Source organism: Maylandia zebra, linkage group LG4 (genome assembly GCF_041146795.1).
Source record: "Maylandia zebra isolate NMK-2024a linkage group LG4, Mzebra_GT3a, whole genome shotgun sequence".
Classification (NCBI taxonomy): domain Eukaryota; kingdom Metazoa; phylum Chordata; class Actinopteri; order Cichliformes; family Cichlidae; genus Maylandia; species Maylandia zebra.
The window spans coordinates 30,085,969-30,101,682 of NC_135170.1; the positions used below are offsets into that span (position 1 = coordinate 30,085,969).

Sequence of the window (15,714 nt, forward strand, 5' to 3'; positions counted from 1 at the left end):
TTACACATCTTCTGATGTGACAATTGTGAATGCATTTTTATCTGAATAATTACCAGGGCAGAGGATCACAGTATGTGTGAGCTTTCTGAGGGTAATTATTTCTTTCTAACCCATTGTGAAGTCTGACAACACCTGTGGTGTTCCTGTTGTTTGTGATACTCACAAATTAACATGTTTGACCTCTGCACTGTTGCCTTGCATAACAGAAAAACACTGCTGATGATCTGCTGTGTTTTTCTAAAGATGTTAGGAACAAACGTGGGGACAAATACAACATCAATGCCAAACGAAGAATTTCATTTTGTAAGCTGAGGCTTAATGCATGCTACTAAAATATATTTGCTACTACTACTACTACTTTATTTCCCAATTATAAGTAACTGCAAAACTCAGCCAATCAACTGATCTCAGTGCAAAACCACATCAGATGATTAGTCAGGTAATACCCATCTATGCATCCAGTTAGCAAACATCACATACGGTATGCTAGTTAAAGGGGACCTCTCTTTTTTTCCTTTAATGTCCCTGCGTACAATTTATAAAAACCCCATAATAGATTGATGTGTACTAAACTGTTCCCATGAGGGAAATGATTCAAAAGCAACATATGGAACTACATTTGTAGTTCTCTATGATGTCATCTCCGACACACAGCTCTGGCTGTAAGCACAGAAGCCCCACCCACCTGCTGTTCGAACATTTTGAAGGGTGGGAGCTAAAAAGGTTATCTTTAAGCTGCTTTAATAGTGTCTATTAAATAAACATGAAGTTGGAAATGAGCACAAGAGGTCTCCTTTAATGTGATTTAGTCTGGATTAGCTGCATGCCACTTTGTAACCCAACTCCTCCTTTTGATGCTGGGCCAAACTCAATCAGGAACTTCAGGTTTGTCGCTGCTGGTCTCTCCGTCAGTGCTTGCCTGTGAAAGGGCGAGGAGATTTCTGAACAGCCAACAAATATAAATTACTTCAGATGGAAAGAACAGCTCTTTTTTTTCCTTTTTTTTTACCGTAGTATTAACTGATTTCCTTACTGCAGGGTGACTCTTTTCAACCCTCATTATTCAAAGCACTTGCTTTTACCATCCCGCCGTCGCTCCTTATTCTATTACCCCCCTACGTTCTGTTGCACTCCCTCTTTACCTCCCCCCCTCCATTTATTCAATATCGATGCTAAGGAGGTGTAAAGTCATCACGATGGCAGCCACTGTGCAGAAAATGGAAGGAAAACAGTTCATGTTCGGGACCATTACTGAACTTTACCTCCCTTTCTTTTCTTTTTTCCCCACTATCTGCTCCTTCTGTGAACAAAGGTTTTTGGAATTTCATCCATTAGATGTGGGAAACTGTAGCATTTAAAAACATTGATATTATATCTGCTACATCCCTTAAAAAGCTTACCCAAAGCCCATAATGTTTTGTTATTGTTATTGACATGTTATACTAAGGCCTATTGACTAGACTGCGGTCTCCCAGTGTGAGAAAATACCACATTGATCACCTGTTGAAATGCTTTTATACAATTTCCCTGCCTCTTATTTCACATCAGGGCATTTCATTTACTATTGATTCCCATATCTTCTTTCTGTATCTCCTTTGCAATACAGCGCTTTGTGGCTGCCAGTAATAAGCTGCAGCCATGGTTACTATGACACTGCTGGGGTCTCTACTAGTGCCCGGCCAATAGGAAAGCAGCTCTGCCATCAGGTGGCCTGTAGCTATTTTGAACAGGAGCTGTATGTGAAGTGATGCAAGCAGCTAAATTAGAGACACAACTCATTGACTTCAGAGAGGGAGACAAGGAGGAGGAGGGGAGGGAGGGAGGGGACTGTGGAGGTGGAGGAAATTAGTTCATTTGTTTGCTCAGTCTGTCCACACATTTTGATGGAATTGATGGGAGAAAGGTGCAGAAAGGTTATCAAGTGGTTTCTATTTTTTCTTTTCCTCGTTTCCACTTTTTTTGGGATAAAATATTGACTTTTGTGTCCTTCACATTTATTCCTGGCTGTGTGTGACATGAATCAAGTTATTCAAGCACAACTTCATAGTGATCTCTTGTCCCTCCCACTCCCTCTATATTTTGCTGCATCACCGACCTGTTGTACTGAGCGTGTTATTCACAGGTAGTTTCCAACGTCATTTCGGCTCTTATTCTCTAAAAACATCCCCCTGGGTTCCCTTCCAGTGTCTGTTAACCTTCTCTTAGGCAGGGCTTCTTATTGGGATGCACTTCTATGGTGTAGAAAATGACTCAGAGTCACTAAGTACAGGCGGCTATCCTCATTAGATGCGGCGTACCACTCACAGGATCATTCTTCCTACTTGAGTGGGATGTGGGCGCACCGCTTTGAGTGTTCGAGTAAATGAAACAGGAAGTGTGGATGGCTTGTAAATGCCCGAGGACACAAGGAGTCACTGGCCATTGCCTTGGAAACAGGGAGGAACTACATTTAGTGTGCTGTTGCCAAGTCACAGAGGGCCTCGGTATGACAGGTGGCAGAGCTAGAATCAACATTAGTATGTGTAGTTTCATTTCAGATCATACAGAGACACGTGAATGCTAATCAAAGGCATAGAGGAGCATTAACTATGCGTAAATGGACGTGCAAACATTCAACCACCACATGATGCTTCACATATGAGCAGCTTCTTTCTCTGAGTAGATATGTTACAATTTATATGAGTTGTTTATTCCTGTTGAACAGACAAATTAAAGTTTGTGTTTCTGAGAGCAGTAGTCTTGGCTCCACTGGTGCTGCTATGTTAACTTTTCTTTTTAACCTGTAATCGAAGGTTTTTTTGCTCTAAGTTGTCATTATAAAGTAAATGTTGATTGCACATTGCAGTGACTGCAGAACTGTACAACAATAACCCCGCCTGCATTTTGATTGGTTCCCGTAACTCTCGCTTTTACCATGCAAATTCAGTAAACCACCAGGGATGATATTTTCCAGGAAAATGTAGTCTAAATTTACTGCACAAAGAAAGTGTTTGCATTTTGTACCAGAGGTGGTTATGTCATGTTTCTCTGCTCATTTCTAATATGAAATCAAACATCTACCTTCGTCTTCTTTCCATTTTCTAAAAAACATAACACGAAACCAAACCTGCCTGCTTTCTTGTGATAAGATAATCTGCTTTGATATTTTCCTCATTCAATCTTTAATGTAATCCCTTTTAAAAACACTCACTGGCCCCTTTATTGGGTGCATGTGTTCAACTACTTATCAAGTAGTTCAAACTGAGCATCAGAGTAGGGAAGAAAGGTGATTTAAGTGACTTTAAATGTGGTGTGGTTGTTGGTGTTGTTGGTGCCTGGGTAATTCAGAAACTGCTCATCCACTGGGATTTTCCCATAAACCATCTCTTTGGTCACTTTGGTCCTGTGCTGGATATTTTAAAGTGCTTTATAAATAAAATTGGATTGGATTGGAATTGGATCTCTGGAGTTTACAAAGGATGGTTCAAAAAAGAGAAACTATCTTTGATATCTGCCTTGTTACCTGCAGAACTTTACTGTAACCTCTCTATACAACAAAGTTACACAGAACACCGTATCTGAATGCACAACATATCAAAACTTGAAGTAGATGGGCAACCTTAGCAGAGGACTGCGCTGCAAGCCACTCCTGTCAGCTAAGAACAAAATTGGACAACAGAAGATTGGAGAAGCATTGTCTGGTCTGATGAGTGCTGAATTCTGTTATTGCGTTTGGATTGTAGGGTAAGAATTTGATGTAAACCCAATGAGCGTTTGGATCCATCCTGCCTTGTGTCAGTTGAACAGGCTGTTTTTTTAATGTGTAATGTAATTTTCTTTGCACAAAAAGGGGCCAACCCTTATGACCAACTGAGCATCATATAATCTAAAATCTTATGGAATGTTTCTGGCACCTTGTTGAATCTATGCCATAAAGAATAAGGCAGTTGTGAAGGCTAAAGGGAGTCCAATCTGGTAATTACCAATTGTACCTAACAAATGTGTGTATGTGCCTAGTGACAAGAGCAAAATAATTGTGATTTCTCATTGTGCAGTGCTGCTAAGATGGCAGTGTAACTGTATTAATATTAGCATTGGTGAGTCTGTAATTGGTGAGTCTCAGTTGCAGAGGCGGGCGAAGTCATCACACTTTCTACAGTCATTGCAAAATAAGAGGCCCCAAGCAAATATGTGAGTTTTAGACTCATTCATTAATGTTCTGTAGTTAATAAGAGGAATCAGATCATTTGCGCTGTCTAATTTTAACTTGTTTTATGTTCATGTCCTTGGGTGTTTTTAAAGGCACCTATAAATAAATTGTATTATTATTATGATCATAAAACTTACATACTGACAATTCACTGATTGGCATCAGAAATCGTATGAGCCTTTGAAATAAAGGTTTACATTAATTGAACTAATTACAGCTTAATTATTTTAGGGAAATGTTGTTTTTTTTTACTAGATATTAAAAATTAAAAAATAATGTAACGTCCCACCTGCTGTACTCCAAAGAACTACTAGGTGTGCTGCATCTATTAGACCCACTGGAGAAACACTGGAACAGTTATTATAAAAGTGTGGGAAAAGCCTGCAGGTGAACTCCTGCAGTATAGGAAAGGAAAAATCGATATTTATTATTAGGATATATATTTATATATCTATAGTTATATTTTAAAAGAAACAGAAGTGATTGATTACATGAAAATCATTCTTTCTTATTTAGACAATATATAGTCCTGATTCGTCTTGTGTCAGTTTTGGAAAAGAAGTAACAGGATGGAACAGATGTAACAGTAGCTATCAGGAGCCTGAAGTAAAGCTGTTAATGGGTCTATTTCCATTAACAGTTTTTCATAATCACTGAGAATACAAACTTAGGCCTATGTGATGGTTGGATTAAACTAGATAGTTGAATAAAATCACACAGTTACTTCTAATGTTTTCTTACCATTAACTTTGCAAAAGTAGGATAAATCACATGTCCTGTGTTGTTGTTGGTTGCTAAGCTTTAAGGAAAACAGAAAGCAACAGCAGCGCCAACAGTAAGATTTGACCAGTAATGCACTGAGTGTAGTTACACAGTGAAAAGCACTGCTAGTATACTCACGTTCTCCAATCTGTGGATTTATAAAAAAAAAAATTTTGTTGACATACTTTAACTCTAATATTGGCATCAATACCGAAAGAAATTCCTAACAATAGCCGGCCACAGTCCAAAGATATCTGTTATACTCACTGTTTGTCTGAGTACACATGTGCAGGGAATTTTTCATCATCATTGCATATGCTGTATGTCATCTTTGTTCATTCTCACCTCTATTTTAAAAACCCACACCTAGTGACTCATTTTTTCTGCCTGGAACATTCATTTGTCCACATTTTTGTCAGTACCTCCCACAAAGCATCAGGCAGCCTGTCAGCTCAAAAACGAAAACAGCAACAAGAGAACAAGTGGGATTGTTATATAAATTGAACACTCGAACACTTCAGAAGTTCAGGCTGCCTCCCTCCCTGCGCTGGACATGCTGAGCAGTACAGCGGGTCGACTCTGCAGGCTCGGAGGAGGCTCGGGTTTTTGATTGTGGCATGGGTGTCTGAAAGAGGGTCAGCAGGAGAGAGTCGAGTTACAGTGCATGAGTGGTGGATGTGTTAGAAACTGTAGCCACTTCATGAGAAATTTATATCCTCGCTGATATTATAAACAGTCCTCGAGCCATTTTTTTCCCCTCTCCACATCTTTCTGTCTGTACTTGACACACCCACACATGCTGAATCTATTGTGCCTGTGCAAAAAATACGATTTAACACCCCGGCCGCTCTCGATGCTGCGGTGGAAGTGTCGGCAAATGAAAACGTTATGCATCCTTCCAACCTCGAATAACACAGAGTCAGCTTCATGCAGTGTGATGGGCGGGGTTCTCTTTGTGTTTATTTAGGTTGTACTTCACAAGGTGGTCTTGATATTATAATCTCAGGATATTAAAAAAACAGGCTGCAACCTTTACTCCTCATATTGAGGAGCAGCTGAAAGACACATACCTGGATTTAAGGTGCAACACGAGTGGACTGATGGGCATGCAATTCATCAGTTAGACTGCAAACCTCATGCTTATTTGGTCTAACTCTGCTTTCGTTATATGAATTCTTTGTGCATTTCAGGGCTCTGCAGACTCCTACACCAGCCGACCGTCGGACTCGGACGTGTCCCTGGAGGAGGACCCTGAGGCTCTGAGGAAGGAGGCCGACAGGCAGGCTCTCGCCACACTCGAGAAAGCAAAGGTCAGAGATCAAGCCTTTCACATCCATCTCTTATGCTGTGTGCTCATCCTTATTGAGTAACTGTCACGTGATTAAGTGTTTGGACACAGTTAAATCTCTTCAGCTGTATCAGGCACCTCTAAAGTGCGATTTAGTGAGCTGCTCTGTGCATACTAATACCTTTTCTCCCATCTTGGCTCCAGACCAAACCAGTGGCATTTGCTGTGCGTACAAATGTTGGTTACAACCCAGGCCCCAATGATGATGTTCCTGTGCAGGGCATGGCCATCTCCTTTGAAGCCAAAGACTTCTTGCACATTAAAGAGGTTTGAACTTATTTCATTCTCTTATTATAGAGTCATTTCAGTACATTTTTCACACTGAGAGTAATTTCTGTGGCTTAGAGCACCAACGTTAACTAAAGTTAATGCTTTTGAGTTCGAGTGAGGATATTTTGGATTTTGGATGGTATTGGGAAAAGAATGCCAGTAGCATATTGGCCCCATCCAAAAACTGTCAGTGGTGGTGGGTGGGAAACCAATGAGGGATCATGCTACAACTTATTGCACTGCCTCCTTCTTTTGTAAAGCCTAGCCAGGCCATGAGTGGGAGTTAGCTGCAATACAAGCTGCAGTGCAGTGAGAAATAGGTGATCCAAATTTGGGAAAAAAATGGGAAAATATTTGCTAAATAAAAGTAGTGCTCTGATTTGTTTAATACTGTTTAATACTTTGAGTGACTCAAGATACAGAATTGTGTGTTTTTACCAAGTTTGGGCTGTCATTTAGCTTGTTTTACACTTTATATTTAGTCTAAAGTTTCATATAAAACCTTAATAATCATATTCAAAAAGTTTTAAATGATGAAAGTTTTAATGCAGCCCTATTTGGGAAAACTTTCTGGCTGCAGAAATGCTCTTGTGCTCTACTGGAGAAGTGATGATTCATAGTTTAAATTAAGCCTTATTTAGCTTATATTGGACCTTGGTGCCGGCCCTCTTCTGTTTGAGATGAGACACTTTAACTTCTCTCCTTTTAAGGCTGCTCTCTCCTTAAGCCATTTCTTCTGATAGTCCTCCCCCGGCATTAAGAAGGTTTGAAACTATAGCCATGTTTGTACAATGGTGGATTCTCATGTTTAATATATCCATGGCAGAAAACAAGGGTCAAATGGTAAAATATATTTGTATAAAATGCTGCATTGCCCTCTGATGCCTGTCTGTTCTGAATACAGAAGTACAACAATGACTGGTGGATCGGGCGTCTGGTGAAAGAGGGCTGTGAGGTGGGCTTCATTCCCAGCCCGGTCAAACTGGAGAACACCCGTCTGCTGCAGGAGCAGAGGATGAGGCAAAACCGACTCAGCTCCAGGTAACAATGAAGAGCGAGCTCTCTGTGTCTGCGTTATCAGCAGCACAAACAAGAACCCACTCTTTAAAACAGGTCACACATGAGTCACACAGCACTCAGCGGCAATGTAAAACATACTGAAATAGACAAAAGCACTGCTGTGAGTCACTCTGTTACTCAGTGCATCTATAGTATAGTATGTACAAAAGTCTCTATAGTCTCTGTATTTACACATGCAGTAGAGGAAACAGATTTTAGTATACATATTAGTTGAATATGAATTTCTGCACAGTCAGCAGGTAATTTAAGCAGTTTTCCACGTGTTCTCTTTGTTTTTTAATGTTTACATTCGCATCATCATATGTAACAATTTGTGTCTTCTTCTTTGTTTAAGGTAGAAAATAAAAATGGAATCAAAAGGAATCATGTATCGTTCTCCAAGCTATGATTTGTGCCCGTTTTTCTGTATTTCAGTAAATCTGGAGGAAGTTCTAGTCTTGACGTTGCCACGGGAACCCGCAGGCCTACTCCACCTGGAACAGGTGAGGTCACAAGGTCGCCCTGTCACGTGGAAACATAGTGCCTGTCTGTGTGTGTGCGTTTGTGTGGGCACCTGAAAGGGTGAGAGAGAGCGAGAGAGATAGCAAGATGAGACGGGCGCCTGATATTTAGATGAAAATTTTAATTGGCTAGTTAGTCAGGCATGATGATGAATCACAGCGTGTCTCAGTGGGTTGCTGTGTGAAGCGAGAAAGGTCTTAGGAGGTCTGTCATTAGCACACAAGACGGGACTGAAATAGAGCCGAAAATGAACTTCACTCATTAAACTTGTTAAGTACGTCTGGCTGACAGAGAGAAGGAGAGACGGTGGAGGAAATGGGTAAACATAAACATCTCTTGATTGACTTTAAAAGGCTTTGCATATCTGTGTAACAGAAAAATCATCTCTCTAACACACCTTGTACATCCTAAGTTGTTGTTCTGACTCAAAGTCAGAATTTGACATAGATTCGAGATATACTAGAGAGAGAGTTAGATATACACACACATTTTAATGAGCTACAAATTTGCTACTTTTGTACAATTTTGTTACAATTACTCAACCCTTCCATGATATACCTTTAAAACAAGACACCTGCAAGGCCCCATTCACCCTCCCTCATCCCTATAGCAACACACACCCTGTCTCCACCCTAAACTTCCCTCTTTGCTTGATTCCTTCTTTCCTACCTGTACCTTTTTCCAGTTCCCGCTGCAGCCATCCTTCTCAACGGTTCGTTCACATCTTTACTTCAGGTTTTGTTTCTTTCTCGTCGCACCAAATTCACTTTCTGTGCTCTGCCTCATAAAATTGTGGTGTGTTCTTTTTAAGACTCTTGTAAGTGTCGTTTCCAGTTTAAATCATACTCTGTGTCACTTTTTTCCAGTCTCTGTGCCATCTCTTGCCTCTCTCTGGATGCATCTCACACTTTATTCTTCCCCCTCTTGCCTTTTCTCCCTTCTGCTATTCTCTCTGCTCTCATCCTTTTTCACTCCACCTCATCTCGCTTTCTCCTCTTTCTCCTGTTCTTTTGTTCCGTCTCTCCAACGTCCACCCTTCCCATCATCAGCTCACGTAGACATGTCCACAGTGGCCTTTGACGTTGACCCCCTCGACCTGGAGGCTGAGGAGGCCCCTGAGTCCCAGGGTGACCCTCGCTCTTCCAAGAGCATGTCAGGCAGCGTAACATCCCCCCAGGCCAACATCCACCGACTGCCCTTCTTTAAGAAGGTAACATTAGAGGGCAAGGTGATCTCTCTCCTTCTCCGTCCTGCATTTGCCCCCCTTTCCTCCAAGATATCCAGGTTTAAGCTCTCCTTCTTCCACTCTACATCTCTCACTAACCTCTCATAACTGATCCGTCCCTGCTGCTGCTATAGATCCAAAATCTAACACTGTTTGGCCCCTCAGGCTCCCACGGTTACAGTGATATGTTTGGATGTGCGTTTCTGTGCTTGTTGAGCTGGGAGAGGCGTTGAGCTAACTGATCCTCTCTGAAATAGCTGCTGCTGGATATCAGTCTGAATCTGTTTGAAAATGAATTCACAGAGGAGGCAGTCAGTGTAAACTCTGCTTTAATCAACAAACAGCTCCTCTCCCAATTCCCCCACCCCTCTAATCCAAACCTGTCAATAACTAAATGTGCTCTTGTGTTTTGTGCTTTTTTTTGTCTCCTCTGGCTTTTGTGTGGATTGATACTGTAGGTGGCCCGGCTAAACAGAAACAGAAGTCGGTGAGTGTGGCTTGTCTTCAAGACTAACCTCTAGCATTTCGTCTTTTTTCCTCCGTCTCCTCGTCTTCTGTTTGTTGTCTCCTCTTTTTATTCTGTGTATCACTTCTGATGCTCGTTAGCGCAAAAATATTCACTGGATCATTTGTAAATTGTGGTGACACTTCTGTCATTTCCTCAGAGCGTGTATCACAGCTGTTAGTGTGCAGATGCAGGTGCAGAGCCGTCCCAGACCCTGTTAGTCAGCACGTGGCTATAATGCGTCCTGACATGCTTTCATTTTCATTTGTGATGGCTGATTTGAGTCACAGTGGCCCACAATCAGCAGTTTTTATGCTTTTCAGTACAATTTCAATCACACGTAAAGGCTGAAGGCTGTTGCGGTAGGAGTAAGAAATACAAGCAACACCATTCGCACAGCAATACTTATCACAGCAATATCTCATAGGGTTTAAAATTCATTTCACGACATATTATTATCAATTTTTTTATTCATTATGCACTTTTAGCCCACTTTAGGACATTTGTAACTCCCAGTCATTTCAATTAAAAAATGGAAATTGCACACTAATAAATGAAATAACTACAGAGCACAAGAGAAAAGAAGCCTGAAAGATTTAATCAAACATCCCACTCACTGAAGAGAAAAGACATTTTTATAGCTTATTGTTATTAACCTAGTGGGGGGGGCAGAAACACTATATTCACAAGAGTAAAACACAAAAATGAGGAGTTTAGCTAGACAGCTAGGGGAAACAAACAGGAGAGAAAACATGATGAGAGTATAATCAGACATCTTCAGTGAGGACAAAGGGAAAGAGGCAACTGTGGTTGCAGCCATATAGTCAGTTTCAAGGTTATTAACTGAGCGAAGTATCTACATAACAGCCGTAATAACATCTGTTCATCTTCTCTGTATACTAAGAAAAGGTAGTTCAGTACTTACTTTATTACCCCCTTTAGCAGCAGATATATTGGACAAGGAAAGAAGATAAGCTGTCCCAGAATTCATAGCAAATGCATCATCATACCATGACGATCAACAAAAGTGCCAAAGTGAAACATTTTGTGTAAAAGTTTTCATTTTGTACTATAGGATGCTAAAATGTTTCATATTTACAATAGCAGAGTGTTAAACCCACAGCTAAAGCGATGAAGTGATTTGAAGGGAATTTGACTTTACTCAAGGAGTAAAATTGTAAAATTGAGAAAAGTGGTTATACTGGCTAAGTCTTTAGTAAATGTCATAAGAAAATAAGATTTATTTCCTAAAGACCATAAGCTTGCTTTTCTTTAAAGTATGAGTTATGAAAAGAAAAGGGAAGTAAAACTGGAAGAAGAACCACCTTTAAAGTAAAAGAGGAAATGACAACTGGGGAAAACAGGTAACAGGTACTGATATACAGACAGGAGAAAGCAAGTGAGGGAATCCTCAAGCTACACTACTACTATTACTATAATCACAAGAAGAAAGGACACGAGCCGAAATTGAATGATATCAACAACAAAAAAAACTGAGATTGTGACATGAAAATAATGCAAATGGGATTCATTTTCTCCCTGGCTGACTAAAATACTTTAAGTTCTTTCTTTCAATTTATGTTTGAAACCTAAACAAATATGGCTCGGCTCCCACAATAGACTGGGAAAGCTATCCAGTTTATACGCCACCTTTCACCCTCTGACAGCTGGGATAAGCTCCAGTCCTTCCATGGCTCTTAAACTGGATTAGCAGACATGATGGATATGCAGAAGCACATGTAAGATCATTGAATATAAATAAGATATATTTTATTTACGCCAAAGCTGTGAAATTTCTTTGTTACAGTAGTTAAAAATGAAGTAAAAATGAAGCCGGGGTTAATACCCATCCATTCCCATCCAATTCTGTTACTTATTAATAATATTACTTATTATTGCAATATAATATAAGGAAAACTGCATATCTAACATTAAAGGATGGGTAAGTCGGGTAATTTGATTTCAGCTTTCCAGTTTAATCTTTCGTCTACGAGACCTCACACGAGTTTTCTGTGTGATACCTGATGGAAATTCGCAGTCATCCTTTGCATCATTTTTGAAAAGTATTGGATATAAATTCGATTTTTTTCTGTTGTATAAACATGAAACTGTGAAACCGAATATCTACACGCTGGAACTGTATAACGTGTGATTGGAGAAGAACAATAAACCGCGTGTCATTCCTCCCCGTGCTAAATTGTTCCCTGCGCTCCTGTTTTTCCCGAACGAATGAGTAGTGTTGTGATGTTCAGGGCTCCAGCGCTGCCCCTTTATAGACAAGAGCCATTTGGAAGCTTTTATATTATTTATTTTTAGCTTCTGTGAATACAAATTGGGTGAAATGAGCTTCCGTTGTTCTGCTTTATGTAATGTAATGTAGAAGCGGGACACTCCAGCACTTTCTCTTGCCTGAAGTGCTGTACAGCGTGCACAGGCGCGGGGGCGTGCTTGGAGTACAAATGTAGAAAAGGTTAAAAAAAAAAATCCAGTTTCATTGTCAGAGTATATCGGACATGTGACTCCTTCCATCCATTTCTCACTAACAGAGGACAGAAACTAATGGATCAGTTGATAATTTACTAATGAGCCTAAAGTTCAACAATGCAGGTGGAAATTTGATTATAAATGCTACACTGATTTTTTAGTTTTAGTTTTTTTTTAATATAAGAAAGTTGATTTTTTTTTAACCATAAAATACTACTCGTACTGCAAACAATACCTTGCAGTAATTATGTGACAGTGCAGAAGGAAAAGAAAGAGCTGCAAAGGATGACGTTTGTCTTAAGAGCTGTGACGCAGTCGTGAGATTTCTCCTGACAACCTGGCATCTGGGTTAATTACGGGCACTTTAATTATGTGAGACTGCAGACTGAGAAGTAGAAGCCAAGGCTTTCGGTGAGAAATTGATCCCTGACCCTGAACATTCATAGACACTCAATAACGCAAATGGACTCCAAATTTCTGGAACTCTCCATCCATCAATCTGACTGCTCACAGAAGAGAAGGAGGGTTTATGGGGAGTGGGTGGGGCTGTTTTGTGTCAAGTTAATGTTGATTTGTGTGTGAGTATAACCCTGTGACTGCAGGTCTTCTAAGGTCTTTGGAAATGTGCTGAGTGTATAACGTGACACCAACTCACGTGCTGTGTTGTCCATGCTCAGATGGAGCATGTCCCCCCTTACGACGTGGTTCCCTCCATGAGGCCCATCGTCCTAGTCGGACCTTCACTCAAAGGCTATGAAGTAAGGAGAAGCAGCGCATTCTCGGCTTGTAATTTCTACTTTCATTGGATTTTACTATTAAATATTACTTGTTTCTGATGTCTGATGTTTTACTAGGTGACGGACATGATGCAGAAAGCACTTTTTGACTTCCTGAAACACAAGTTTGAGGGCAGGTAAGAATGGAGGCTTACACCCATCCAGGATTTTTGTTTTTTAATGATTATCCATAATCATATACACTCCAGCCACTTCATTAGGTACATCTTGTCCAGCCCTTTAACCAGTTTGCACCCGATAACTTCCTCAAGTCTTCGTGGCATTTATTTAACAATGTGCTGGAAATATTGCTCAGAGATTTTGGTCCAGATTAACATGAAACCAGTTCCAGCACACCCCAAAGATGCCCTATTGGGCAGAGATCTGATGACTGTGAAGGCTGTTTGTTTGTATTTGTGCTTTATTTGTTTTGTGGGGGGGTTTTTTACATCAAATTCTGACCCTACCATCCAAATTTCACAGCATAAATTGAAATTCAGTAAGACCACGCAACTTTTCCCCCCCAACATTCTGTTGTCCAGTTATAGCCTCAGTTTCTAGTTCTTAGCTGGCAAGAGTGGCACCCGGTGTGGTCTTCTGCTGCTGTAACCCTTCTGCTACAACGTTCAACATGTTGTGATTCAGAGATACTTTTCTGCAAGCATTGATTTTAACAAGGGGTTATTTGAATTACTGTTGCCTTTACTTACCTCAGGTTACAGCTTGAAGTAGTCTTGTCATTCTCCTCTGACCTCTGACATCAGCGAGGCATTTGTACCAAGACAACTGGATATATTATATTATATTATATTATATTATATTATATTATATTATATTATATTATATTATATTATATTATATACTGGATATTTCTTCTTTTTTGGACCATTCTCTGTAACCCCGAGAGATGGTTGTGTGGGGAAATCCCAGCAGATCCTGTAGATTAGCAGTTTGATAGCTGATTCCTGTATGGCATCAACAATCATGCCACGTTCAAAACACCTAAATCACCTTTCATCGCCATTCTGATGCTTAGTTTGAACCTCAGTATGTCATCCTGACCGTCTGCATGCCTAAAACACTCCGATTAGATACTTCGATTAGTGAGCAGTTGAACAGTTGTACCTAATAAAGTGGCCCATCAGTGTACATGACATTACTGGATCATAATATTGATTCATTAAGGTGTATATCCCTTAAATGTTATAGCCTGAGATGGATTACAGAGATCAGTATTTGCATTAGAAGTGGAAAGCACTGTAACATAATTGCTTAAATAAAATAAAAGTACAATAAAACTGTATATGAGTAAGTGTTTGTAGTTACTTTAGATGTCCTATTTATGCCTTCATCCACTGATATTGAGGATTGAAAGATGAACAGTACGCTAGTCTAGTTGGCGGTACAAAGGAAGGCCAATCATATTTCTGTGTCACTCCATGCCCCTCCCCCCTCTGGACACACCCTTGCAGCCATGATAGACTCTAAATTTAATAGGTTTCTTTTTACTGACCCAGTAATGTGCTGGCTCTCTGTTTCAGGATATCCATCACACGGGTGACAGCAGACATCTCTCTGGCCAAACGTTCAGTCCTCAACAACCCGAGCAAACACACTATCATTGAGCGCTCCAGTACCCGCTCGAGCCTGGGTAAGAGGACGCTTTTGTTATCCACAAACCACAACAGGCAGAATCACACTGAGAAACGCAACGCAGACAGTTCGTGACAATTAGGATTTAATTTTTACTCTTTCAACAGCTGACATATTAAAGTTTAGGGAGAATATTAGTGTAATGTATTTTTGTTCATCACATCATGTTACTGAACATCTTTCACTGTCCTTCATATCTATATTTCTTTAAGTGTGTCTCTCTTTTATTTAGACAGACAAGAGTCCATTAATATTGCGTTGTTGTTGTTGTTGTTGTTGTTGTTTTTTAAATACTCAACAGCAGCTGGGAAATTACATTTTTAGCAAATGTTACTAAAACAGGAGAAACATTGCATTTGCTATTTTATATCAGCCACACAGGGAATGTTGGACTGATCAAAAAGACAGTGTGTTTCTGTGTGTGGACATATCTCACACAAGCTGACTTGTAAATGATTAAAGGGATGACTGACCCCAAAATCACATTTACATATTTTCCTCTTGTCCGTAGTGCCAATTATTCATCTAGGTTGTTATGGTGATTTGCCATTTTTTAAGATTTTAGAGGTGTCTGCCCTCGCTTGCATATAATGAGACTAGATGGCACTCAGCTTAAATTTCCCTCAATCATGACCCAGTTCCCAAAATATGTCCAGAAGTCTTGTTATAAGCAGTTTTATCTACAGTCATGTGAAAATACTGCTTATGTAGGACTTAAGAGGGAAAGTAGCTGCCAGATCCTGCTAATCAAATCCATAAGCACCAGTGGTGGCAGTGATTGAATCGATCATAAAGTCTAAAGTCGAATGTGAAGCCATCTGCCATCAGCTAACGGTTGGCCAAAATCAGGTCATGCAACAGAATGACCAAAAAGGCATAAAAGTGTTGCAGTGGCCCAGTCAAAGTCCAGACCTCCACCTG

The 15,714-nt window shown here is 40.2% G+C and overlaps 1 protein-coding gene across 4 annotated transcripts in view; it reads left to right on the forward strand.

The window, feature by feature from the left end:
• Positions 1-15,714, forward strand: part of cacnb1 (calcium channel, voltage-dependent, beta 1 subunit) — a 39,771-nt gene that overhangs the window by 15,524 nt on the left and 8,533 nt on the right. For 3 of the 4 annotated variants that reach the window (XM_004552354.5, XM_004552357.4, XM_076883373.1), the window contains 8 exons: positions 6,142-6,261; positions 6,444-6,566; positions 7,474-7,610; positions 8,064-8,131; positions 9,200-9,360; positions 13,042-13,122; positions 13,219-13,277; positions 14,682-14,791. In XM_004552354.5, coding sequence (XP_004552411.1) covers positions 6,142-6,261; positions 6,444-6,566; positions 7,474-7,610; positions 8,064-8,131; positions 9,200-9,360; positions 13,042-13,122; positions 13,219-13,277; positions 14,682-14,791 — 859 coding nt within the window. Of the gene's footprint in view, positions 1-6,141; positions 6,262-6,443; positions 6,567-7,473; positions 7,611-8,063; positions 8,132-9,199; positions 9,361-9,833; positions 9,863-13,041; positions 13,123-13,218; positions 13,278-14,681; positions 14,792-15,714 lie in introns of all 4 variants that reach the window. The other variant, XM_012919424.4, reaches the window with a different exon arrangement.